Here is a 25207-nt window from a genome sequence, read left to right as displayed (position 1 = left end):
CGGTGGAAGATGTTCTGGCGAATTTTTATTTATATTTATTTATTTATTTATTTTTTGCGTTCTCCGCCCATTGTCCAGATGGTGACATTAAAGTCAATCGCGTCTTATGATGGGCTGGGTGTTGGGGAAATAAAGGCTCGACTATTAATAAGCGACTTCACTAGAGTAATCACAGGACTGCACTGGCTATTACATTCTTCAGCTTTGTCTGAATCCTTTCAAAACGCATACCCAATGGGACGTTTTCTTACTCAAGGTGGAACTTCACTAACGGGGGTTGGCTTCACGAAAGAAGTACAGTAGAGAAGTACACAAAATAAGTTAGGTGTACTGCAAATATATAGCGGTACATTGTTACAATATATGTTACTGAATATACATATTTGGGGGAAAAAAGCATGAATAATAATGATAGTAAACGCTTTTTTTTTCTTACCTTGGGACAACAAACCATGTTTATTAATAATGTTTTTCATATGGGAAGGTAGTTAAATTAAAGAAAAATGGATAGAAAAGAAACCTGACCTGTTTCTAGATCTAAAGCATGACATTAAGGTTCTGGGGCTTGTGAGTAACCAATATCAAATGCACAGATAATGCTGTACCTTGGGGATTGATTATTTGATCTCTTTTTTAATGAATTTAATGGCTGCACCAGCTGATGACATTTTCTCCAGTTCTATGGTTTCTCCTTTCCATGACACTCTGAAGGGTATGGTAGAGAGAGCACATTAACACATGATCTCCTGTTTTACAGGTTACATAGATCAAGTTGCAATAAGGATTATTAAATCTTACCTGCTAGCATGAAACACTTTTATGAGGTATTGGCAATGTGGCTGTGTCCCACAAAAATGGATTTGTTTGAATGATTTTAATACCCAGTTGACTATCCAGTTTGATTATATTTTAGCTTGTGTGCCTGAAGTTCAGAAGTCACCCACCCTCCTCTCTCACACACACACACACACACACACACACACACACACACACACACACACACACACACACACACACACACACACACACACACAGACACACACACACACACACAGACACACACACACACACACACACACACACACACACACACACACACACACACACACCCACCCACCCAACCAACCTGCTTGTAACTAGTCAGAGTAACGTGGTTTTGTATCACATAATTATTACACTTCTAAGCCTCATTTACATTTACAACTCAGACTTAAGCCGGCACAGGTTGAATTTCCATTTGTCTATCTTTATTTAATTCAAGAGCACAGACTGTGCTGCACAGTAAGAGGAATTTAAGAATACACGTCAGCTACTGTCTCCACATCTATAGAATTATTTTAACCACACAGGAATGTGTAGGAGTAAAAGTTGAAAAAAGCAGTCATAAAGTATGCTTTGTCAACATACTTGAAACAATTCTAAATATATTTTGCAAAGAAAAACAACCACAACCAGGTAAAGCAGGAAATGTAAACTATAAAACAAAAAATGTCACCTACTGACATTGCAGTAACAAAGCGCATGTTAAACTCACTGCTCCTGCCTAACTGAACTATTTAAAACAAACAAACATAACCCTAACCAAAACCCTAACCCTAACCCTAACCCTAACCCTAACCCTAACCCAGATTTAAACACATGATACTATGACAGTTATCACGCATAGGTCTGTGTGTCTCACAGCCAGAGCACTAACACACCTAACTAGATGTAAAGTATTACAATTACAGCAAGCTATTTATTTATACTCAGTTTAAATTTGAACATAACTTAGTGAGTTTGGTAAAAAGTATAAAAAGGATTTTATTATGGAAGACATGAAAACAAGTTTCCTGCTTAAACATGTTATTTATAATAAATAACTACATTAGCAGTATATGATCATATTATTATGTATTTATCCAAGACAACTTACAGAGGCTAAGCTGTGGACTATGCAACAACAATCACTGTTGCAGGATCACTTAAATTAGAATCTCGCTTTCACACCTCATCCTAAATACAGAGCACAACGAAGTTAAGTGACTTACTCAATGTCACATAGTGAGTCAGTGGCTGAGCTGGGTTTTAAAGTCAGGATCCTCCTGGTTCCAAACCTTTTCTTTAACAACTGGACCACACAGCCTCCACAGAATATAACTATGAACTGAAAATAATAATAATAAAAAAAATAAATAAATACATATAAAAAACTTGTAAATACATTTTCAACTTAAGTGGTCTGCACCACCACAAATAAAACAAAGCAAGAAAAAGATATTGACAGCTGGGTATTCACATTGTAAGAAATTTGATTTAAAACACTGCTTCAAGCAAATGCATTTAAAATTAGATGATTTAAATGCAATGCACAAAAAATACCTTTGGTAAAGGTACAGAAAGTACAACATGAATACAAATGTATTTACCTTTGTATACTCTGTTGCCCTTTGTGAAAGAAATAATGCTTTAAGTTGCTTGCAGACCCATAGAAGAAGAATAATCAAACAAGTACAAAATAGCCCCTCTTATTAATGCTGATGTCATAATGCACTTTAGCTAGAGCAATCTGATTTTCAAGAAAAACACCCTCGGAATTCGCAAAAATCCTACTTTCTTGTCTAATTAAAAAACAAACAACAAAAAAACATACTATCTGCTGTCAAATCTAAAAGATTAATTTAATTATTTCACATTGAGAATAAAATTGCTGCTGTGCACTACCAAGGAACTGGATATTATGGTTTCTTTAAATATTACCCATGTGTCACTGTACTGAAACCAAACACTGTCTTAATATCTGTGAATAATAGCTCCATTCAGAGTACCAATACTAAAAACCTAAATAATGCAGTTGTTGCTTTTGTTTATGAATTTTGCAAAAGACAGAACTGTAAAGGAAGTTGCATGGTATTGAACCGTAATTATTCACCACACTCTGGTATCACTGCATTTTACTGTTGTAGATATAAGTATTTAGTAAATTGCCTTTTACTATGTAGATTCTTTTTAATCTAGATTCAATTTTGCCAGCTCTGTGATACTCAGGCACAATTACCTACACAAGCTGTTTCTGGAAAGTTAACACCGGGAACTGCTGAAAAAAGCATTCTTTATTTGGACTGCTTAGGAAGCCATGGTTTTAATAGAACCTGGTGATTATCTGTACGATGGAGGTTATTGTTTGTGACACCAGAATTAGTTAAATATTGTCTTTATATCCAGGGCATTCAAGCAACAAAGTACGCAAGGCCATGGGGGAGAGGGGGAGGTGTCCAAGTGATACTGGTGATATTAAACAGAGCTCAGTGAAAGTAGGCTTGATTACAGCTGGCGTCACAGAGCCATTCTTCAATGGTAGAAATGACTGAGGCTACCAAGCCTTCTTAACATGAAATAATTAAATCATTCTTGTCATTGTTTATTTTTCTGTTGGTCATAACGCCTTAATATTTATGCCATATTATATAACAATACAGGTTCCTTTTTTCTAGAAGTCAGTTTCTTTCCCTCACAGGTTGCTTAGGGAGGGGAAAGTAGAAAAGAAACGAGCATTTTAGTAATTTTTGTTTTTCTTTGGCTCACAAGCACCCTGGTTCTACATTTAGAAATTAGTCAACCTTCAAAATGGTTTGTAATGAAGGAACCTATTATTAAGTGTTACAAATGGCCATTCACATCCAAGATTCAATTGTTCTTGCACCCTGCACTCCAGAGGGTAGTGCTTTTACTAGGTGAACCACTGGAGAGCCATTTCTCTTCTCTCACAAGCCCTTTATTTTACTAATGTTAACCTTTGTGCTGTTACAGAATTTCATTTCACTTTTACTGTTCCAAATTCCGCCACATTGCTAAGCAGATACATACGAAAGTAACTCTCAGAGCTAAAAAATATAGGTTTAATAATACCTTTTTTTTCCATATATTGTACTTGTAACAGAACCTTTGAAGAGTATTTTGGTTATTTCCCTTGTAGCACATCAGGATATTGTAAGATGAGAAACTGAACCTCTGTCACCATTGGTTATAATTAAGAATCTCCTTTTTTAGTGTTCAGATGAGGACTGCTAGTATATGTAAGCCCCAGTTAAATCATTTTGAAAAATAAATAAATAAGAAAACAGAAAGCAAACATTAAACAAACCCAGTTATTAATCTTAATTCATTGCATAACATTAGGTATATGATAAAACACAAACAAGTGGATTTTGTTAAGATTGTGTAGGTCAAAACTATGAAAACTGAAAAGGAACCATCTTTCTATATAAGTTTACCTTCAGTTACCACAAATAAAGAGACATATATGACAGTATTGCATCTTGAATAATCCAGAAAATTGTAATTAAAGTAGTATTTAAATGAAAGGGTGTGGATTGGTATTAACTTTGTGTGTGTTTGTGTGTGAAAGTGGGGTTTATCCTTGGTTAATGGTTGTCTGTAGAGACTGCTTATGTAGGATTGTGTGTATTAGCAGAAAATAGGAGCATAAAAAAAAATTACGAACAAGAGGAGGCTATTTAGACCATCCAAGCTCATCTGTTTCCTAGCAGCTGATTGATCTCAGAACTTTGTCAAGTTGGGTCTCAAAGTGTTTCTACCTCAAAAATACGACTTAGTAGCCCATTTCATACACTCACCACAAAGCTACAGCATATCAGTGGCCAGGCAGAAGAATTAATAAATGCTGGAACTTTAGCAAGCTCATTTGATAATGAATGTATAACAATATATTTCCCTCTGCCTTACTCTGCCCAACTTCTGCTTAATGGGTTATTTTCCACCTTTCAAGTACATTTAATACAAGCTAGTATAGACAGTTCTAAATCCCAAATGTAGCTGTGAAGATGTCACACCACTGTGTATAACATAACATATGTTTTATGTTCACAATTCACTGATTAAGAGGCAAGAAAATAGAATATATTAATAAGCAGTCTGTGGACATGCTTCAGGTGTTTTGATTTGCAACAGGCAGCCTGATGCTCATTGTATTAGTTCAAATTATAAAGGTCAAACCGTGATTGGAAATAACTTTTTTTTACAACCTTTTATTAAGAAGCAGTCGTATGAATCAATTTTAACTGTGATTCTTCAACATAGACTGTCACAACAAACAAAACATATGCCAGAGAAAGAACAAACGAGACATGTGATGGTGGTCCACTATGAAAGGTGCTATATAAAATAAATACACTATGTAACATAATTTTTGTTCCTGGGTAGTAAGTGTTATTTCCTAATTGCTTATGCCTCAAAAGCCTCTATAGAAAATGGCTATTATTCCCCACAAACTTTGCTTTTGTGACCAGGACAGTGATATTTTGAAATTTACCTATTTCCAATGAGAAAACGGTCTTTTCGTTCACATAAAGTCAGAAAAAAACAACATATGAATCCAAATTAACATGTTTTTATACTAAAGTAATACAAAAATGACTACAAAAGATTTAGAAGTGAGTAGTTTTTCGGGATTTACGATTATACTGTAAATCACTTTCATGAATCAGCCCCCAAATGTAGTCTCCCATCATGTTCTCGTTATACTGTCCTTGGTAGTGGCATTCAAAGTCCAGTATATCCTGGTGGAAGCGCTCGCCTTGCTCCTCCGAGTATGCTCCCATGTTCTCCTTGAATTTATCAAGATGAGCATCAAGGATATGAACTCTGAGGGACATCCTACAGCCCATTGTGCCGTAGTTCTTCACCAGAGTCTCAACCAGCTCCACGTAGTTTTCGGCCTTGTGATTGCCCAGGAAGCCCCGTACCACTGCGACAAAGCTGTTCCAAGCCGCTTTCTCCTTACTAGTGAGCTTCTTAGGGAATTCATTGCACTCTAGGATCTTCTTTATCTGTGGTCCGACGAAGACACCGGCTTTGACATTTGCCTCAGACAGCTTAGGGAAGAAGTCTTGAAGGTACTTGAGGGCTGCCGACTCCTTATCTAGAGCTCTGACAAATTGTTTCATAAGGCCCAATTTGATGTGCAGTGGTGGCATCAGCACCTTCCGGGGGTCCACCAGTGGCTCCCACTTGACGTTGTTCCTCCCCCTAGACAACTCGGTCCGCTGTGGCCAGTCCCGCCTGGGGTAGTACGCCTTGGTGTCCCTGCTGTCCCAAAGGCAAAGATAGCAGGGAAACTTGGTAAAACCGCCTTGGAGACCCATCAGGAATGCCACCATTGCAGCCTCTTGATGCCATCTCAGAAAAATGCAGATATGTATCCACTTAGGCAGCTGGAACTAAACTGAACTGGTGGGCTTAAGGCCCCTGTATTTATACTACTATTTATATTACTGGAAAGTTCTAGAAAGTTCTAGAAGTTACTCCAAGTTTACTCAGCACTGAATCTATCTGGAATGTTCTAGAAAATAGGTAAATTTCAAAATATCACTGTCCTGGTCACAAAAGCAAAGTCTGTGGAGAATAATAGCTATTTTCTATACTTTTGAGGCATAAGCAATTAGGAAATAACACTTACTACCCAGGAACCAAAAAAAAAATAAAAATAAATCTGTTACACAGTGATATTGATTGATATGCCAATTTTAAAGTAGACACCTGAAATAGCTGTTTAATAGTGGTTTCAACCTAACCCACCGCAGTCCACATAGCCAAAACCAACACACGGTTTAGTACAACTGGGAGGTCTGTGGCTGGTTTCACAGACATTGATTAGGTAAGAAATCTGATCTGTGTGTGGGAAACCAGCCTCTAGTGTTCATATCAGGATTATAACTCACAGAGTTGTGGTAGAACCTCTCGTGATGCTTACTACAATACCATTTTTACACAAAATATATTAAAAAAAAGCTTTGTAATACATTTTATTTTCTATGAAGTGTTTTTTTTTTTTTTTTTTTTTTTTTTTTGTAACACACATTCCTAACCAGCTCACAAAATCCGTTTGCCTCATTAGCACTTTGAGTCTATTATCATCAGTATCCTGCTTAAGTCTCCCATTTCCTTCCTCCTATATTGACCTCTTCATTTTCAATTGATAGACGGGCACATTGTTTGCTTTTTAAAAATACGTTTGGGTTAAGCTTTTAGCACAGGCACACCAATTGGCATGAAAAACTGCAAAAAATAAAATACCAGTCTCTGGGGAATGCTGCGTCAGCGTGCCGTATTCAAAAGTAACAAGGTTTGGTTTATTCCATGCTGAAAATCTGTATAGGAAAATAGGTTTTGCTTTTCAAACTAGAAAACAAGCACAGTAATGTAAAGAAAGATAATGATCAAATAGAAAGAAGGGTTAGAGGTAATTTGAAAGGAAAAAATGATATAATGAAAAAATAATAGCCACAGTGTCATTTAAAACAAATCCTTACACACTTGTGGCTAATTCAACAAATATTTTCATAGTGATATCAATTGTAGCTTTGGTGAGGTTCAGGAGGTGGATCAATGGTTACCTCTCGTCATTATTACACCAGTGTACCTCCCTGGACATCACCCCTGTCTAGGAAACTCCAGCTCGAGCCTCTTTAGGCTTTACTAGTGGGTGAATCCTTGTCCAAATCATACCTTCATGCCTCATTCATACAAACATTGGCCAGCCTAGTAAACAAGCAGCTAACCATGTAAATAGCATTGCTTACATTTGTATTAATATAAACTCCTCCTCCATAGTATTCTGAGGTGGAAGTGATTGTTAGAATTTCCCCTGTGCAGTTTTGAGAACCATTTTTAATAATACTAACTAGCAAGTTGTATTTTTTTGCTTTATGTCTTTTATTATATTAACACTATGCTTAAAGGCTCGTTGCAAGTGAACCAAACAAATTGTGATCCATCGGTGAAGCCCCGTTATTTGCATGGTTCCTGTCTGTCCACCAATAACGTTTTGTTTAATAAAGGGAAGGAAAACCAATCACAGCAGAGCATGTAACGTGAAGATTCAGGAAATGTTTGTGCATGGTTTTGGCCATATTCAGAGTACCCAAGTGTGGTTCTTGAAGCATCACGTTCTAGGAAGTGTTCACTGAAGATTGTACCAATTGTATTGTTATTCTTGTATCTGCTGTCAATGTATCCATATTACAGGTATAAGTTAAAGTGGCCTTGGTCTGCAGATTTCAATTAAATGGCAGGGAAAATTGAAACAGTTCAAGCTGATTGCCTGTTTTCTTAGCAACATAAATAATACATACATGGTACAGTGAATTCTTGTCCCCTAGTTGATCCTATGAGGGAAGAGTATTACTATTTTTTTCTTTATCTAGTTTATGTTTTTGATTTTTTAAATAAAAATTATATAAAGTAAGGTTCCTAATGTATGTCATCATGGGTCATAGGAAAAGTGTACTCATCTTATGTTTCCACAGTAACATCAGAAATGCACCAAGGGTTAGCTCCATGTAATTCAATATTATTTAATGCAAATAATACATGCATTCCTCAGGGGCTGTAAGAAAAGATGAGACTTCAGTAAAGCTTTCTCCTTCATAGCCAGTCTTTGAAATGTAAATGCAGGTATATGAAACTAAAGCAATCATGGATTTACACCAACTTCCCAAAAGATCCTAAAAAGAAAAAGGGATACGCCTGGAATATTGATAACTCAGAATATGTTTCATTTTATGTATTTATTTTGCTATTTCACAAGTCTTTTCAATCAATTTTTTTTTTTAAGTTTAACTCCACATTTTGATTTAATCAAATGGCTTTTAAAACAGTCTGTAACAAAACTTTCCTTCAAACAGCCTTTACAGTTTTGTAAATACTAGCTCCCATGTTTATAATCTAAAGAGCAGCTATTCAAAAAATGCTCTTCAACGTAAATACCAGTATTTAGGGGACATTTCTTTACAGATCACATACATCAGTTATTCAAATATAATAAAGAATTGTATTTCAAAAATGTATTCTGTGCATTCAGCTCCTTGGCTTTAAGTACGAATGCATTGGGTGAACTTACGTTTCCTGATTTTAAAAAAGTCCAGGTTTTTTTAAATTGCTACACCTTAAAAGTTTTCACTTTGGCACAGAAACAGTAACAATTATTAACACCCTTTCAAAACATTCAGAGAAGAATATCTACAAATAACTTTGTACAGTAAAACTGTTCTAAGTGCATTAGATGTGAGAACACCAATTATGATTAATAAACACATTTGTAGTGAAACACCTGGATCAACAAGCTTTTATTAGGGTTCTTGAAAAAGGTATTGCTTAGCTGATCTCCTCTGTATGTTTGGCAGGACAGCACCATGGCTCAAGATGTTACTGGCAGGAATTGAAGACTTAGAGACAGAAGCTGCAGTTTAAAACGCACATTTATTAAAGAAACAGACAAAAAGAAAAAGGTACAAGGGCCAAAACAAAAGGTTTACACCAAACAATACAATATATGCTGGACGTTCGCCTTCAGTATAAAGTACACGTGCATGCACATGCACACACACACAATTTCTGGCTTGTATACATGTGGACGCTCCCTAATTAGTACCAATTACTTACTTACTTGATTGCTGGCAGGGACAGATTTAACTCCATCCCTGACAACCATCTATTCTCACATACACACACTATTTACAGCAGTAGGGCTTCTACCCTGCCACATACCTCCCCCTTGTGCAACCCTAACCCTAACCCTAACCCTAACACCCCCTTAAAACACCAACCCCTTAGCAGCAGGGAGGGACTGTAGGTAAATTGGAATCCTCCCGGAGATCATTGACAGAGCCCGGAAACCCTGAGTCTCCAAGAAAAATCCAGTGGTTAAGCAGGTATGGCTCACCTTGCAAGCGTGAGCACGCTCGCTGCCTTTATGAAAAACGCTTTGCTGTTAAAAATGTACTTATGGTACACCTTTATGTCTTAAAGAACAATATGGAAGCCTGCATTTTTTACCAGTTATGTGAACCCCTGGTTATGATCACCTTGTCTTCATTTGACAAATATCCCTGACATTTTCCCTGATTTTGTTTTGCAGACAGAGTATTATTTTGAGTACACAGAGTGTGACATCACAGGATCTCGATGGAGGGTTGCTATACCCATAAATGAGGGGTCTTGTTCAGGATTACCTGATCCAGTCAAAGGCACAGAATGCAGTAAGTGAATGTTTAAAGTTATCAATATAACCACCCCTTTGATTATCCTTATCCTGGTGATTTTGTAAATGGCTATTTAATTGTGTTCCAACAAAGAAAGACTTAATTTACCATCAGGACAAAAATAATTCAACTGTCAAAATGCATTTTTGGTACATAGACGTTCAGTTCTGAAAATTGAATATACATCAAATTATTGGCTACAGTTGAGGTCATCTTGGTTCATCGTTGGACTATTTCATTAATCCTTAGGATGTATAATTAATTTCGATATCAAACAGAAATCTGCTACAAAGATGAAATCTTTTCAGGTGTATTTACATTTCAGTTTACATTATCTGCTTTATCCCTTGTATTCAGGAACTGTGGCACGTCTTGTCTCTTTCAGATTAAAATGAGAATTGTCTGAAGCAGATCTGTAAACATAAACCATTGATATCTGCATATATCTATATTTTCTGTCCACCCTTCTCCTGTTTGTTATCTTCATGCAAATAAAGATGAAATCAGGGTAGCAGAATGTCCAAAATCTTCGAGGCACAGACTGCAAACCTTCTGAAAATTTGAGCTGACAAGAATGGAACTATCATGGCTATTTCTACCCAAACCAGATAATTATACATTTATAATTATCAAGGATGTGGGCCATTCTTAATATTTCTGTTTCACTTTGTATCTGATAGGAGAATCGCTTAGGTGTGCAACACATAGCTAACTGAAAAACTCTACAGTTTAATCTATAGATTTGAAACTTGTTACGATTGTACAACAAACAATATTCTATACAACAATATACAACAGTATACAACAATATTCTTTTAAGATAGCACCATGGACTGTGTCCCTTTAGGACTTGATATACTGCATTACTATAGAATATATTTTGTTTTAACATGTACACATTACTCTGCTAACAACATTTATCTGTTGTATAAAAAACATTTTCAGGGAGAAATCAAAATATGATGTCAAACAAAATCCTAGTAACATTATTTCTAAGTTTGAAATAGAGGGGAGTGGTACAAACTGGATCTGAATATGTATTGTCATTATGCAGTAAATATATACATTTAAACTAGCTGATTAAAATCGTGGGAATTACACATTTAAAATATTGTGACCCTCTCCAGGTCTTCGCTCTTAGGCAAGAAGTAGAAACACTACTTTAGAAAAGAAGCCATCAGACTCATAGAACGCATCTCTCGGCAAGAGGGGTTCTACTCAAGATACTTTCTGGCGCCAAAAAATGATGGTGTCCTCCACCCTATCCTAGACCTGAGAGACTTCAATGGATTCTTGAAGGAGAGGAGGTTCCAGATGGGCACATATCGCCACACCCTCCAGTCAGTCCGGCCGGGTGACTGGTTTACCACTGTGGACTTAAAGGACACATATTTTCACATGCATATTCATCCTGCACGCAGGAAATACCTCCGCTTTGCCTTTCAGGGAAGCTTTTAAGACTAGAGAAGTGGCTATGACACGAGCCTTCTTTAGAGGTCTCTCATTGACTGATATTTGTACTGCGGCTAGCTGGGCTACTCCACATACATTCACCAGGATCTGCTGACTTGATGTGGTAGATCCATCTATGCCTTTATTAGGCACAGGGGTCCTTGAGGTTGCACACTCACATCACCAGCACTAGTTCGTGGTACGAGATGTCCCTCATATGCTGTCCACTCACACTCCCTTGCGCTGGCTTTGGTATACTTTCCCAAAAGTAGTGGTTGGTTGTTGTCTTCGAATTGAAAGGAAACGTAGTACAGTCATTGGTTCCCTGAAAGAGAAGACGACCACCAAACATTCTCTGTGTATTACCTCGGTGAGGCAGGACCAAGAACGTCACTCCACGGAGGGGGCTATCAGCAGCTTTGATATAAAATGCTCAGTGAATACCTGACCTGTGGCAGGCATATCTTAAACGTATTGTTTGGTGGTCGTCTTCTCTTTCATAATACCGGTTTTCAAACCTGTCACTTTTGGTGTGCATGGTCATGTCAGTGTGGAAGTATCTTATCGCCAATTAAAAGATTCCATCGGATTCTGGTGTGTGCAACCCTAACTCTCCTGACTTGTAAAAAACAAACTTGGCAATACCTTGTTGGTTATTACAATTCACAGTGTATAACCTAGTACCCTTCCCTTAAATACAAAGTATGGGTTAAAACAAGGTAAACAGTAAATGGCGGGCAACCGCTTTGATGAATGCTGTACATTTCAGAATAACACAGCATGATAAATACTGGAGTGAGGAGAAAGGAAGAGGGGTGCGGATGGGGTGGCGCGGCAGCTGATGTTGACATGAATCTTCTTGACTGACAGCTCCAAAAATATAAGCGCTAAAAGAAATTCTTCGAAATCCTTCGGCACACATTGAGCACGTGTGCAAATATGCAGCTCTGGATGAAATATGCCTTAGCCTCCAGTGGTTTTTACAAAAGCGTCACTATTTCCTGTTCATTACAAAAATAGCAAACTGTTACTTTTCATGTACTAATTCGAGCAGTGTGACCTAGATACAAAACAGGTTAGACCAGCCATTCATACCTGCCACACTAGTCATTTTGCAATATACAGCAATACATAGGCAGATCCAATCCTGCAGGCCAAAGCTGTTTTTTTTTTTTGATTTCTATTGATGTAATAATAGTATACTGAGTTTGGCTTATTTGTTTCCATGGTTACCAAGACTCCATGTTGTAAAGTACAGATTGATTTAGAGGCAAAGCATGGACATACACCAATAACTGGTATTCACAAACTGTCAGATTCCTTGATTACATTCTGATCAGTATCGTGTCTTCTATGCCACGGAAGCAACTGTTTTGATTGATCTTTAACTTTTTGTCTGTTTCATTTTATCAACAGTGGAAATGTGTTAGAAGTGCTTGCAGCAGTTCAATAAGTAATCATATTCAGGCAGAAACCTATTGCAGTTTACTTTCAAACTTGGTTTATGGTAGAAAGTTGTAAACTTTGACCTAGCAATAACAGTTTAGTGTAAAGCATGATCTTGGTTTATAGCTTTGAAAACCATGTAAATGTTGCAAATACTACAAAAACTGGTCAATGAACTAATGCTACAAAATTAATGTATTAAGAAATGTATATATTGTGAAATGTATATATTATCATATGAGAAACTACCAGTTGTTAAAACATAGGATTGTTAATTGGATTAATTATAAAGTGCATAGCATAACTTCAATTTACATTAAAAAAATGAAGAATATTGATTCACAACTTGCTTCCCGATGAGTTATACCTTGTTATCACATCATAAAACTGCTCAACTAACGGTTGCTAGCAAATCCATGGCAATCCTTTATACGATGGTAGTGTTGGTTGTTTATAGTGCCACCACCCATTGACAAAATACAGAGCAGCTAAAAATATTTAAGACAAAGAATTTATAGTGTATTTCTGCCAACTGTTCAAAAGTCTGCTTACCCAAATGCTGAGTTGTAGTAAACAACACTTGTTTGAATTGCTTGTTAGCAAAGGGACCATTTAGGCAAGGCCTTAGCACATTGGCATTGAGTGTAAAGTTAAAATCTGGAATGTAAAGATGCGGTCAATTAATACATTGTTCAACAAAAATCAGAAAAAGTTGCATGACTGAATGTGTGCTAGTATTGTCAAACACAGATGAAATTCTGCTATGGTCTGAGTCTATGTAGAGATGTGGTAAAGATTTCCAGAATGTTGTCTAAAAAGCACAGGTGAAAGTGACACCAGTAGACCACCTACTGCCACAAAGTCAGTACATCTCGACCAGCTCTGTGCATTTTTAGGGTTGCGTATCTGTCGTTCCTGCAGCGCGGACCTTCCCTCTATCACCATGAGCCATCTCCACTGGATGTTTTTATGCCGATGGACACTCGACCAAGACCCGCCCACCTGCTGATTGAGGACCAGCACAGCCAATCACTTGCTGCCCTTCCTGTCAACCAAACCTAGCAAGCAGCATGTCTCAACTGAGCGCCCATCTGTAAACAATAATTTAATCAAACAAATCAACTCCAAAAAGAAACACAATAAACTTATTTCCACATACAAATTACACCAACACTAATTCCACATTGTGCAGGACAATCGCCTGGCCACAGGGTCAAATTCATAATAGACTGGAAAAGTACATAGATCTGCATTGCACTTACCAGTATAAGAACCTAGTCTTCTGAAATACATATCTACCAACATGTGCCACTGCCTCCAATTGCAATGAAAAATGTTTGGCTAAATCAAAGCTGCTCCTTATTCTTCTCCAGTTTCTTCACATTCATTTGTGAAACTTCCATCCAACCAAATTCAGTTTCAATGTCATTTTTGTAATCACAGTGTTGAACACGACATAGCTTTTCTTGAAATATTAACTGCATTTTTTTTTTCCCCTTCAGCATTCTCTTGTGCAGTGGGTGAATTCTTGGAAATGTCCACTCAGCAGTGTACACCATGTGCTGCTGGAAGCTATTCTCTGGGCAGCGGCATCTTGTTTGATGAATGGGATGACCTGCCACCTGGATTCACCAATCTGGCAACCTATATGGACAATGGACCTGGGTCTGAAGAGACAGTCTCCTGTGACAAGTGAGTGTTTACAACCCCCAAATCATGTATATGGGCACATGAAACAATCTCTGCACATTATATTGAACAAGCAGTCTTAGTTTATTTTCCAGTTATTTTTAGGCAAACTATAAATACAAATAGTGTGTGTGTGTATGTTTTGTTTACCTTTTCTGTCTGTCTATCTAAACACTTTCTTTTGTTTCTGCAGCTCTACCTGGGTTCCGAAAGGAAATTATTTGGAGTCTAACCGAGATGATTGTACCGTGTCCTTAATCTACGCTGTACACCTCAAGAAGCAAGGCTCCGTCTCCTTTTCGTATCAGTATGTGGATAGCAATGTTCTATTTGAGTTTTTTGTAAGTATGGCTTTTTTTTATTACCTAACAAGTATGAGTAAGCGCTTCCCTCTGCAGCATAACGATGAAGATAAAAATACAGTCAGTGCTGAGCAGTGCTTTGATTCTGTGTTTCTAATTATTAATTTTAAAACCCAGAAAGTATCCATGGTTATAGAAACATATGGGGCCTGATATTTCCCCAAGTCACACTTTACTATGGATTGGGCAATTTGCCCACAGTGGAAAATACAAGTAATACAGTATTGCATTATTGTGTTGCAGAATGATCATATGTAAAAAATAATAATAATTATATATATATATATATATATATATATATATATATATATATATATATATATATATATATATATATATATATAGTTACAGGATCAATAATATTAATAATCTTAACTTTTTTTTGGGTACAGATTCAAAATGATCAATGTCAAGAACTGGACACATCTGATCAAAAATGGATAAAACTTACAGACCATGGGGAATGGGAAACGCACACTGTAAGTTTTCATGTACCCCAATTAATAATAACATAATATAGAACTTATAACCGCATAACATTCAGTGCACTAATTGTTCTAAAACTATTGAAATTACCTCTGAATGGATTATCATTCATTTTCTTTCTGTCTACTGTATCTGTGCCTTTCTATATTGTCTATTGATCATTAGTTTTATATTGTGTGAAACTAATGGAGTTGCCCAATTCAAGATCTCACCATGCCCTCAAGTGCTTCACTGGTGTAAATACATTTTCATGCACTTCAATCTAAGTGGATTTTCTTTTTATTTCCAACTAAAGACATCAACACAGGTAAAATACATCAATAAAACTTACCCTTTGTTCGTTATTAGCCATTGTTTGGTATCATATTCAAGTTTATAAGAACAGGGAAATGATATGAGTATGTAGATATGTAGACATTTACAGTTTGTACCAAAATAATTATGAGAAGCAGACAAGAAATAAAGCCATAAGTACTTCCTCAAGGTCAAAGTACCCTGCAAAGGTCTACTGTTGTACAGATATCTGAAACTTGCCCTGTCGCTCTGATGCTGTGGTACCTGTTAACTGTTTCACTGCTGACTAATTGAATTGCTTAGCGTGAGAACTCCAAGCTCAAAACCAGGACACATTGTTAAATAATTATAAAACTAATTAAACAATTTAAATATAGGCTATTTTAATGGTTATATAAATAGCCATCCTCTCACTTAGTCTTTTAGTATTATCTTTTTTTTCTTTTTTTTTTTTTTTTTTTTTTTTTTTAAGCAGCTACCTAATTTCAGTAACTCCTCGGTGTATAATTTGTGGCTAATTAGTTTAAGTAGCCATATTGTGTCATTCGTATTGCATACTTTTATATTGAGTTTAATAATAAATTAAAATACATTTTAATCATTAAAAATACATTTACGTTTTGGCATTTCTTTCTCTCTCTCTTTTTTTCCTTCTTTACTCACCGCATCAATGTGTTTATAGTAGTGCACTATAGCAATAAGTGTGCTTTGCTTTTAATTAAACACAACTTTTCGTTACAAGTAAATCTATGTATTTCAGTGTTTGATAAACCTCAATGATCACCTTTTGTTTCTAAAGGTAAACTTGAAGACTGGCACAAATATCCTTTACTGGCGGACTACAGGAATCCTTCTTGGGTCTAAAATAGTGAAACCAGTCCTATTGAAGAATATACACATTGAAGGTAATAAACAAATGACCATTTAACAGCTGCCATTATTAACCCTGGCATTTATAGTATAGTATAGGCATGCCTTTATTAAACTTTGGATCTGTTGAATTTGGCTCTCTGAATTCAAACATCCAATTTTAGAAGACCTATTAAAATGTGTTTGTTATGCATTTCATACATTGATTCTTCATAATCAAGCATTAGTTATTGTCATTTGTTATGAAAAATATTTTTTAGAAAACAAAATCACAGTCGTTATAAAAATGTTTCAAGCTCTAAAGGCACATGATGGCTTTGACCAGTGCTATTTGTTCTTGTTTTCTGGTGATTGTCTCATTCTATTTCAGGAGTTGCTTACACATCGGAATGTTTTCCATGCAAACCCGGCACCTTCAGTAAAATGCCTGGCTCGAAGTCTTGTGAGGTTTGTCCTCGGAACACCTTCTCTGGGAAAGGGGCGAGCTCATGTACAAAGTGTATTGATAATCTAGTGTTTGCAGGTGAGACTCCAGAAAACATTCCCAAAGCCAGTACCTGTCCAGCAACCAGTGTAATCAGTGAGAGAAATCTCCATGTTCTAGTTCTGCTTTGGGTCAAAAATGTTACCAGTTCCTCTGGTTGATGCAGTAATGAACTGTGATTTATTAGTACAGGTAGTAATATTCTGCTTGAACTACATAGGAACAACATTGCTTTGAGATTATTTACAGGTGAATAGAAGTCCATTTGTGTTCTTTTATCCTGAATTAAGACTTCACATTTGAAAAGTAAGAATATATGAATATATTTTTCCCCACTGTTGTACCGATCTTCTTTTAGTAAATATGATCAAAACATTTTATACCATTTTTAATTGTAATTTTTTGTTTGCATTCTATAGAGGAAGGATCATCAGGTTGCACAGAAAGACCAGTGTGTACAGTCAAAGATTATTTCCAGATTCATACACCTTGTGATAAAGATGGAAAGGTAAGATCTGAGCACAAATACAAATATTAGAAAAATGTAAAAATACCACCAAGCTTTAGGATAGATTGGAGTTGCTGGAAATAATGATCTGTGAAGATAGGGTGCAGCACAGCATGGTTCAATACATCTTACAGGTGTTGTTGTAACGTAAATGAATGTGATGTTGCTCTTTAGTGAAATTAAAAATGATTTAAGATTTAGACTATAGTTTAACATTTTTAATATTGTTCAACCCTACTAATGCATTTTTTTTTTTTGTTTAAATGAACTTTGTTTCATTTTCTGTTTAATTGATCACCTGACATTTTAGCCAATGTCCTCAGCAGAACCCCAATCAGCCACTCTATGAGTAAAGAAAAAATTATACAAGCTGAATCTAAACAACATACATTACAAAAATACATGGGTTAGTTATTCTGTTGTTTTTTTTTTTTTTCAGACGCAGATCATGTACAAGTGGATAGAACCCAAGATCTGCAGAGATGATGTACAGAATGCAGTGAAGCTCCCTCCCTCTGGGGAGAAGAAAGCTTGCCCGCCATGTAACCCTGGATTCTTTAACAATGACATGGCCACCTGCATTCCCTGCCCACCTGGAACATACTCAGATGGAATGACAGGTATGCAACCCTACGCCTTCTTCAGTGCAGTCAGTATACAGGCGTCTGGCAAGACTGGATCTAATCTTTAGTCTTCAGCAAAGCATTTTCTGCTTTTTTTTATATGTTTTATATTGTGGCTAAAGAAACTTTCTATTTTAGATGTTTTATCCCTGCAATTGCAATAAGATACTGTCAGATAGAAAATAAAACAAAAATCAATTTTATATTAATAATAATCAATAATCAATTTTATTTTAATTGTATGTAACACACACACACACATTTGATATATACTTTTTTATGAGCAATACAAACATTTGTTTTTGAAAATACAAATATATTTATAAAACAATAAAACTATATATATATATATATATATATATATATATATATATATATATATATATATATATATATATATATATATATATATATTAGATAAATAATTCACATTAAAACCATTTATAAATAGCAACGCTTGTCATCTTATGTTGAACAGTATAAACATTTGTCATATTATATATATAATATATATATCTAACATAGATTTATTTTCACGAACGAAGTGCTTGCTTTAAACAATACATTATTATATACTGACAGTGACTGCCATTGTCAATCACGGCACCCCCAACCCCCCCCCCCCCCCCCCACCCCACCCCCACCCCCCCCCCCCCACCCTGCAAACGTTTTCTTTGTTGGAACAACTATACAGTATGCACACTGACAGACCAGGCTGAAAGAAACCCCTTGGAATAGACGGTGGTAGTGCAAGTGCTCTGTATTGACATGCCTGCATACGTCCTGGAGCTGAAGTGGTTAAGTATCTCGCTTTGTATATCAGTGTATTCACTTTTCCTCCTTTGAAGAATGCAAGACCTGCCCTGCTGGAACAGAACCAGCTCTAGGTTATGAGTTCAAGTGGTGGAATGTTTTGCCTGCTAACATGAAGACTTCCTGCTTCAACGTCGGCAACACTAAATGTGATGGAATGAGTGGTGAGTGCAGTTATCTTCTAAATCAGCTCAACTCCATGCCATTACATGTGTGTTCAACAGCGACTGCTAGTGCTAATATAGTTCACTGCTTGAAATTCATGTACAATTTTATTTCTTATTTTACTTAAAAACAACAAAAAAAAGTATGTATTGTTTACCATATTTTAACTGTTTATACTCAATTTGAACTGGCTTATTTAAATGTCATCTCATCACTGTAATCCATTAACCGTTCAAGGGGACTGAAGACAGACAGCCTTCATGACCTGTCAAGTGCATGACCAGTAGGGGTCGCTGAATCAACGTGATGTGATCTCTTGCCGATTTTTGTGTGTGTATATATATATATATATATATATATATATATATATATATATATATATATATATATATATATATATATATATATATATATATATATATATATATATATATATAGATATTAGTGTTCCTTGTTTTCTGTTTTTATCTTTAAAAAAAAATAATTCCACATTTTTTGGAGTTTATTTTACATATATTAAAATAGGGATAAAATCGGTACAACATAGTTTTTAATTGACACATCGGTAAAACTCAGGAAAAAAAAAAAAACTTCTAGTTTCTGCTTAGTAATGTCCCTGCATGTATGATGAAGCAGAAACTGTGGGCATCGAAGTCACATTTTCCCAGGTTAGCTGGTACTTTGTGAACGTTTGGGCAATCGCTGTGTTGACAGAAACATCTACTGAAGTTATGTACATGACATCAGCACAAACCCAACCAGGTTTATTCGCCTTGAAATTATAAAAAAAAGAAAATTGACAACTAAAGCATCACCATTTTCTGTCAAATATTTACGATTAAGATTGTCAGCGTTAGGCAGTGTTTTACTACAGACAGTTTATCGCACAAAGTCACCAATACACACCTCTGCAATAAACAGTGGCAATTTTGCACGTACAGTACTTGGACAGCGTTCCTGTGAAGTACCCCAGTGGTAGTGCTTTTACTTTTTGTTAAAAGTCGCTGCAGTCTGCAGTGCACTTTTGTATCCCTTTACATGTTTTGGTGTAGGAGGGAGAGAAGGACAGCATGTTGAAATGGGAATTAAAGGGCTTGAATGTATGTGGGCAGGCCTGACAGTGTCTTGGCATGCTTGGGTATGTTCATTTACTTGCGATAATGGATTATGCATAGCTGCAGCAGGAAAAGAGCATTTCAGATTAAAATGTGCACCTTAGGGGTTGAACATGCTACTGAAGTTCTCACAATTTGTTTAAAAATAAGTCGTGCCCTCTGGGCACATCAGCAGTTGATATATAGCACAATGTGTCTTAGCTGAAGCTTGACTGTACCCGATTGCCTTCACTCTGTCAAAAAAATAGTACATTGTAAAATACTGAATGTGAGCTGAATGTCTTGACAATCAGTTATAGAGACTTTTAACTGTAGTTTTGTTGCTTAAAGTATATTCATCTTGGAACCTTTAGGTGTATACATTTAATTGGCATAATTCTTTATGATTTGGTGTCAACCTAACCAAACCAACTATCACTTAACAAAGGCACTAGAGGGCGGTGTTTGGTCACATTGGCAGTGCAGTGTGCAGAATTCCAAGTCCACATTTAGTTTTTTTTTCAGTGTAAATTGCACCTAATAGTACCATTTGTATTATCAAGTATTAAACTACTATTGAGTGCTTTTCCTTTTTATTTTTTCCCTTTTATCTCTTAGGCTGGGGAGTAGCAGGGGATCACATCCATAGTGGATCAGGTGGCTCTGACAATGACTACCTCATTCTAAACCTTCAAGTCCCTGGTTTTAAGTAAGGCTGCTTTGTGAAAGAATCAATTTTATCCTCTGATTTAACTGGTAAAAAAATCTAAAGTACAACATTTTTCTAAACGGAACTTGCACATTTAAAGAGGGTAATCATGTACTGTGTCATTTGAAATCCAGCCACTTTGTGCTGTTGCACATAGAACTAATGGGGATAGGGGGATAGTGAAATAGGGAGAGCAATTTTCCTTGCGTTTTGTGTAATGGATTCCCTGGTAGGACTTTTGTCAAGAACCCATATCAATGATCTCATTTATATCTTGGCAATTTGTGAATCATGATTTACCTAATTTCCAATCAGAATGTTCAAATTAAAACTTTGTTCCTGATGGATTACATATACAGTATTTATTGTTTTTTTTTTTTTTTTTTTTTTTTATTTATTTGGCTGCCTTCAATGTAGCGCTTTTTTCATGATTTGTTCTTGTTCCCAGCTTATATTTAAGCACAAGTTTGAATTCCATGCTTCTTGTGCATTGTGGAAAGTAATAGTTGCTGTCTTTGTTCCATGTATTAGACCTCCAACTTCACTGACAGCGGCGTCTGGAAATGAAGTAGGTCGGATTACCTTTGTTTTTGAGACCATCTGTTCTGCAGACTGTGAACTCTATTTCATGATGGTAAGTAAGTACAGCAATGTCATCAGAAACATGCATATTTATTTACATCTCACAAGTAGTAGAATAAACTTGGGGGTTGTAAAATTAAATGTGATGTTGATGCAATGACCTCATTATACCAACTAATGTAAGCAACAGGTCAGTGGTTTTCTTTAGTGTCTGCAGTGTATACAGTGTTTGTTGTACCTGTTAAGTACTACTGCCATTTAAAAGTATCTAAGTAGTCAAAAATAAGCAGTGTGCTCTAGTACCCAGTAGCACTACTTTGATATTACTGATTGGCCACTGGGGTATTACTTAACTGTTGCTGATAAATTAGACAGACTCAGGTGGTAAATGCAGTCATTTTTTGAAGTTCTACTTAATAAACGTGTTACTGTCATGTATTTGACTCTTAGTAGTGGCAATACAGCAGCAGTAAAGAAATTAGATTTATTTTTTGTATGGGTTGATCCTTTGCTTTATGTACCTACTGGCTTGCGAGGGGAAAAAAAAAATGAAGTAGTTTTAGAACTGCTGACTTGGAGAAATGTAAGGATATAAAAGCACTGTAGAACTCTATAGAGTAGGATGTAGGGAATGTAGACCAGCAGGTGACTTATGGAAAAAATATTTAATAGAATTTTTTTATATATAAAGAATACATTATTTATATATTACACTTCATCCTAAGAACCGGAACACATTTTGATTCATAACCAAAGTCAAAAGAGTAATATAAGGTATCTCCACACAACTATGCTAATTGTTTAAAGACTCTCAACACCACCAATTTGGTTAAATCTTTATTTTCCATCATTGCCACTAGACTCGTTATGAAGGGGCCACTGTCCAAGAGTAATATTATTATTTTTAGTTTTTATAAATCTTTTATCTGTTTTTTTTTTTTTTTTTTTTTCCCAGGATGTGAACAGAAAGAGCACCAGTGTGGTGGAATCATGGGAAGGGACCAAAGAAAAGCAGTCGTACACTCACATTGTGACAAAAAATTCATCTGTGTCTTTCACCTGGGCGTTCCAGAGGACAAACCAGGCACAAGAGGTAAGTGCAGATCCCTGTAAAGTATTTCAATTGATGGTCTTCAGATTCTCACAAGGCCATTTTAAACCCACTGTGGCAGGGCGGAAGCCCTTAATGTAAATAATGTGTGTGTGTGTGAGAGAGTGCTTAAACTGCAGATCTTCTTGTCTCTGAGTTTCATTCCTGACTCTATCCTGCCACTCCCATGAATATAAATCACTTAGTTAATGCAGCTTAAGCAAAGTCAAGTCCACAGTGTAATAACTGGTTTCACAGACCCCAGTTGACACTAATCCTGGACCTAGCGTTACTTTTAAAGCAGGGTTCCGAAAAATATAGCTAAAGCAAACGTCCCCACGTGTTGCTACAACTGTTTAAATAATGCACCTGTAATTTTCATTAGTAACATCCTGACAACTTTCTACTCTTATAACTTTAAAATCTGTTTCAAAGGTCTTTTCAAAATAGCTAAAGCTATTTTATATAAATTTATATATAATTTATATTTTATATAAAGTAAAGCTGTATTTTTCAGAACTCCTCTACTCATTAAGTACTTCAGAGTATAGCAGGACTGGTGCTAATCAGAGTCTCTGAAACTACCTGCAAATGTTCTTGAGTAGTTTTTCCTGATAATATTAAAAGCTTTCACTTTTGTTTTATAATTATGATTATTCTGTTTGAGTAACAGAAGTATTATGGTTGTCTCTCCCGTTTTCCCCATAATTTAACCCCAGCGTTCACTTTCATTTTCCGTACTATTTCAGACGAGAAGGTTTGTTAATGACATTGTGAAGATATACTCCATAACTGTATCGAATGTCCTGGATGGAGTTGCCTCTTCCTGCTCTGCCTGTGCCCTGGGACCCCAGCAGTCTGGATCATCCTGCGTGCCCTGCCCACCTGGCAACTACATTGATAACGACAGCAACCAGTGTAAAGAGTGCCCAGCCAACACTTACCTCTCTGTACATCAGCTTTCTGGCAAGGAGGCCTGTATCCCCTGTGGGCCTGGAAGCAGAAGCAATAAGGTATGTTATGTATCCATCAGGTTAAACTTGAAGTCATTTTATTGTGTCTTACTGTCCCTGTTCTTTATATGAAGGAGACCATTTAACACCAAAATCCCCCAGCAGCTCCACCAAGTGGCAAAGGAATATTGCAGTTTGCATTGCTAGTTTTTTGTTACACTGTTGGTGCTTTTGGGTCTTATAATGGCTTTACTACCAAGTAAAGCACAGCAAGTGTAACTCATGGTTGATGTATTCCTAATTATTATTTTTTTTCCCCAGGACCACTCTTTTTGCTTCAGTGACTGCATCTTCAACCACACCAGTGAAAATCAGACCTTGTTGTATGATTTTAGTCAGCTAAGCCCTGTGGGATCAATAATGAATGGACCAAGCTTCACATCCAGAGGAACTAAATATTACCATTTCTTCAACATAAGCTTGTGTGGGCATGAGGTAAGGTTCAAGTTATGGCCCCGTTGTGTGAATTATTCAGTAGAAGAAAAACAATCTCTGCCCAAGTGTATCCGATGCGCTCTTTCACAAGCATGAATGTACAGCTGCTTGATAAACCGTGGCGGCCTACAATGAAACATTATGAGAATAGATAAAGTCACTCAATGAAGTTCTGTTGTTTACTGTCAGAAGATGTTTGTTGCTGACCTTAAGATGGTTAAAAAGAGGCCTTTATTGACGTCAGGTTGTTTAAGAGAATGACTGGGTAGTAGGTATTAGAGGCTAGTAGCAAAGGACTCCAGGATATGCAAAGGACATTATTATACTGTGGCCATGTTATTTAGGGATTTTAGGCATTCAGTTTTGACTATTTATGAACTTCAGAAACATTCAAGGCCAATGGCAGTGTGTCTTAGCATGCCCCATATTTCTAAAGATAAAGGTTGACAAAACAAACAAAAATAAATAAAACAAACAAACAAACAAACAAACAAACAAAGACTGTTACAAACCTATACTTGTACATGTTTGAGTCATTGTATTTCAGATTTGGTGATTGTTTTGAGTACAGTTTTTATGAAGATGTATTATTTTTAGGGAAAAAAGAAAGCTGTTTGTACAGACAATGTAACCGATATGGCAGTAAAGGATCTGCAGAATGAATCAAGTGAGAATACTAACTTTGTGGAAACCTTCATCTGCCAATCAACGATCATACCATCAGATGGGAGGGGATTCAGGACCGCCCTATCCTCTCAATCCATCAGCCTTGCTGATATATTCATAGGTGAGGACACTTATTTTTAGTCTGACCACAGCGCAGGGTTTATTTCAGTACTTTACATCATTTATTTTCCAGTGAATCCTCACACCCTCACCTCTAAGAATTGAATTAATGTTTGAGAACATATTGTGCTTGTTTTATCTATTAATCATTTAATGGATGAAACTCCTAGTGGTTAAACTGGCTGTCTAGTACTAGTTCTGAATACATCAATCAATACTACAAATAGAAAACTAAGACTAGAACATTACATATCCTGTTGCTACAA

General features: G+C 36.3%; 1 protein-coding gene across 1 annotated transcript in view; it reads left to right on the top strand.

Moving 5' to 3' along the window:
• Positions 1 to 25207, top strand: part of LOC121318198 (endosome/lysosome-associated apoptosis and autophagy regulator family member 2-like) — a 29108-nt gene that overhangs the window by 815 nt on the left and 3086 nt on the right. Inside the window, exons 2-16 of the mRNA XM_041254618.1 lie at positions 9917 to 10037; positions 14441 to 14630; positions 14821 to 14968; positions 15382 to 15468; positions 16569 to 16674; positions 17010 to 17162; positions 17543 to 17631; positions 18071 to 18251; positions 19103 to 19231; positions 20945 to 21035; positions 21567 to 21669; positions 22573 to 22710; positions 23457 to 23720; positions 23982 to 24155; positions 24753 to 24942. Of these exons, the coding sequence (XP_041110552.1) occupies positions 9917 to 10037; positions 14441 to 14630; positions 14821 to 14968; positions 15382 to 15468; positions 16569 to 16674; positions 17010 to 17162; positions 17543 to 17631; positions 18071 to 18251; positions 19103 to 19231; positions 20945 to 21035; positions 21567 to 21669; positions 22573 to 22710; positions 23457 to 23720; positions 23982 to 24155; positions 24753 to 24942 (2164 nt within the window). The remainder of the gene's footprint in view (positions 1 to 9916; positions 10038 to 14440; positions 14631 to 14820; positions 14969 to 15381; positions 15469 to 16568; positions 16675 to 17009; positions 17163 to 17542; positions 17632 to 18070; positions 18252 to 19102; positions 19232 to 20944; positions 21036 to 21566; positions 21670 to 22572; positions 22711 to 23456; positions 23721 to 23981; positions 24156 to 24752; positions 24943 to 25207) is intronic.

This window comes from Polyodon spathula, chromosome 7 (genome assembly GCF_017654505.1).
Source record: "Polyodon spathula isolate WHYD16114869_AA chromosome 7, ASM1765450v1, whole genome shotgun sequence".
NCBI classification, from domain to species: domain Eukaryota; kingdom Metazoa; phylum Chordata; class Actinopteri; order Acipenseriformes; family Polyodontidae; genus Polyodon; species Polyodon spathula.
The sequence above is the reverse complement of the archived record's forward strand: the minus strand, read 5'-3'. Positions and strand labels throughout refer to the sequence as shown.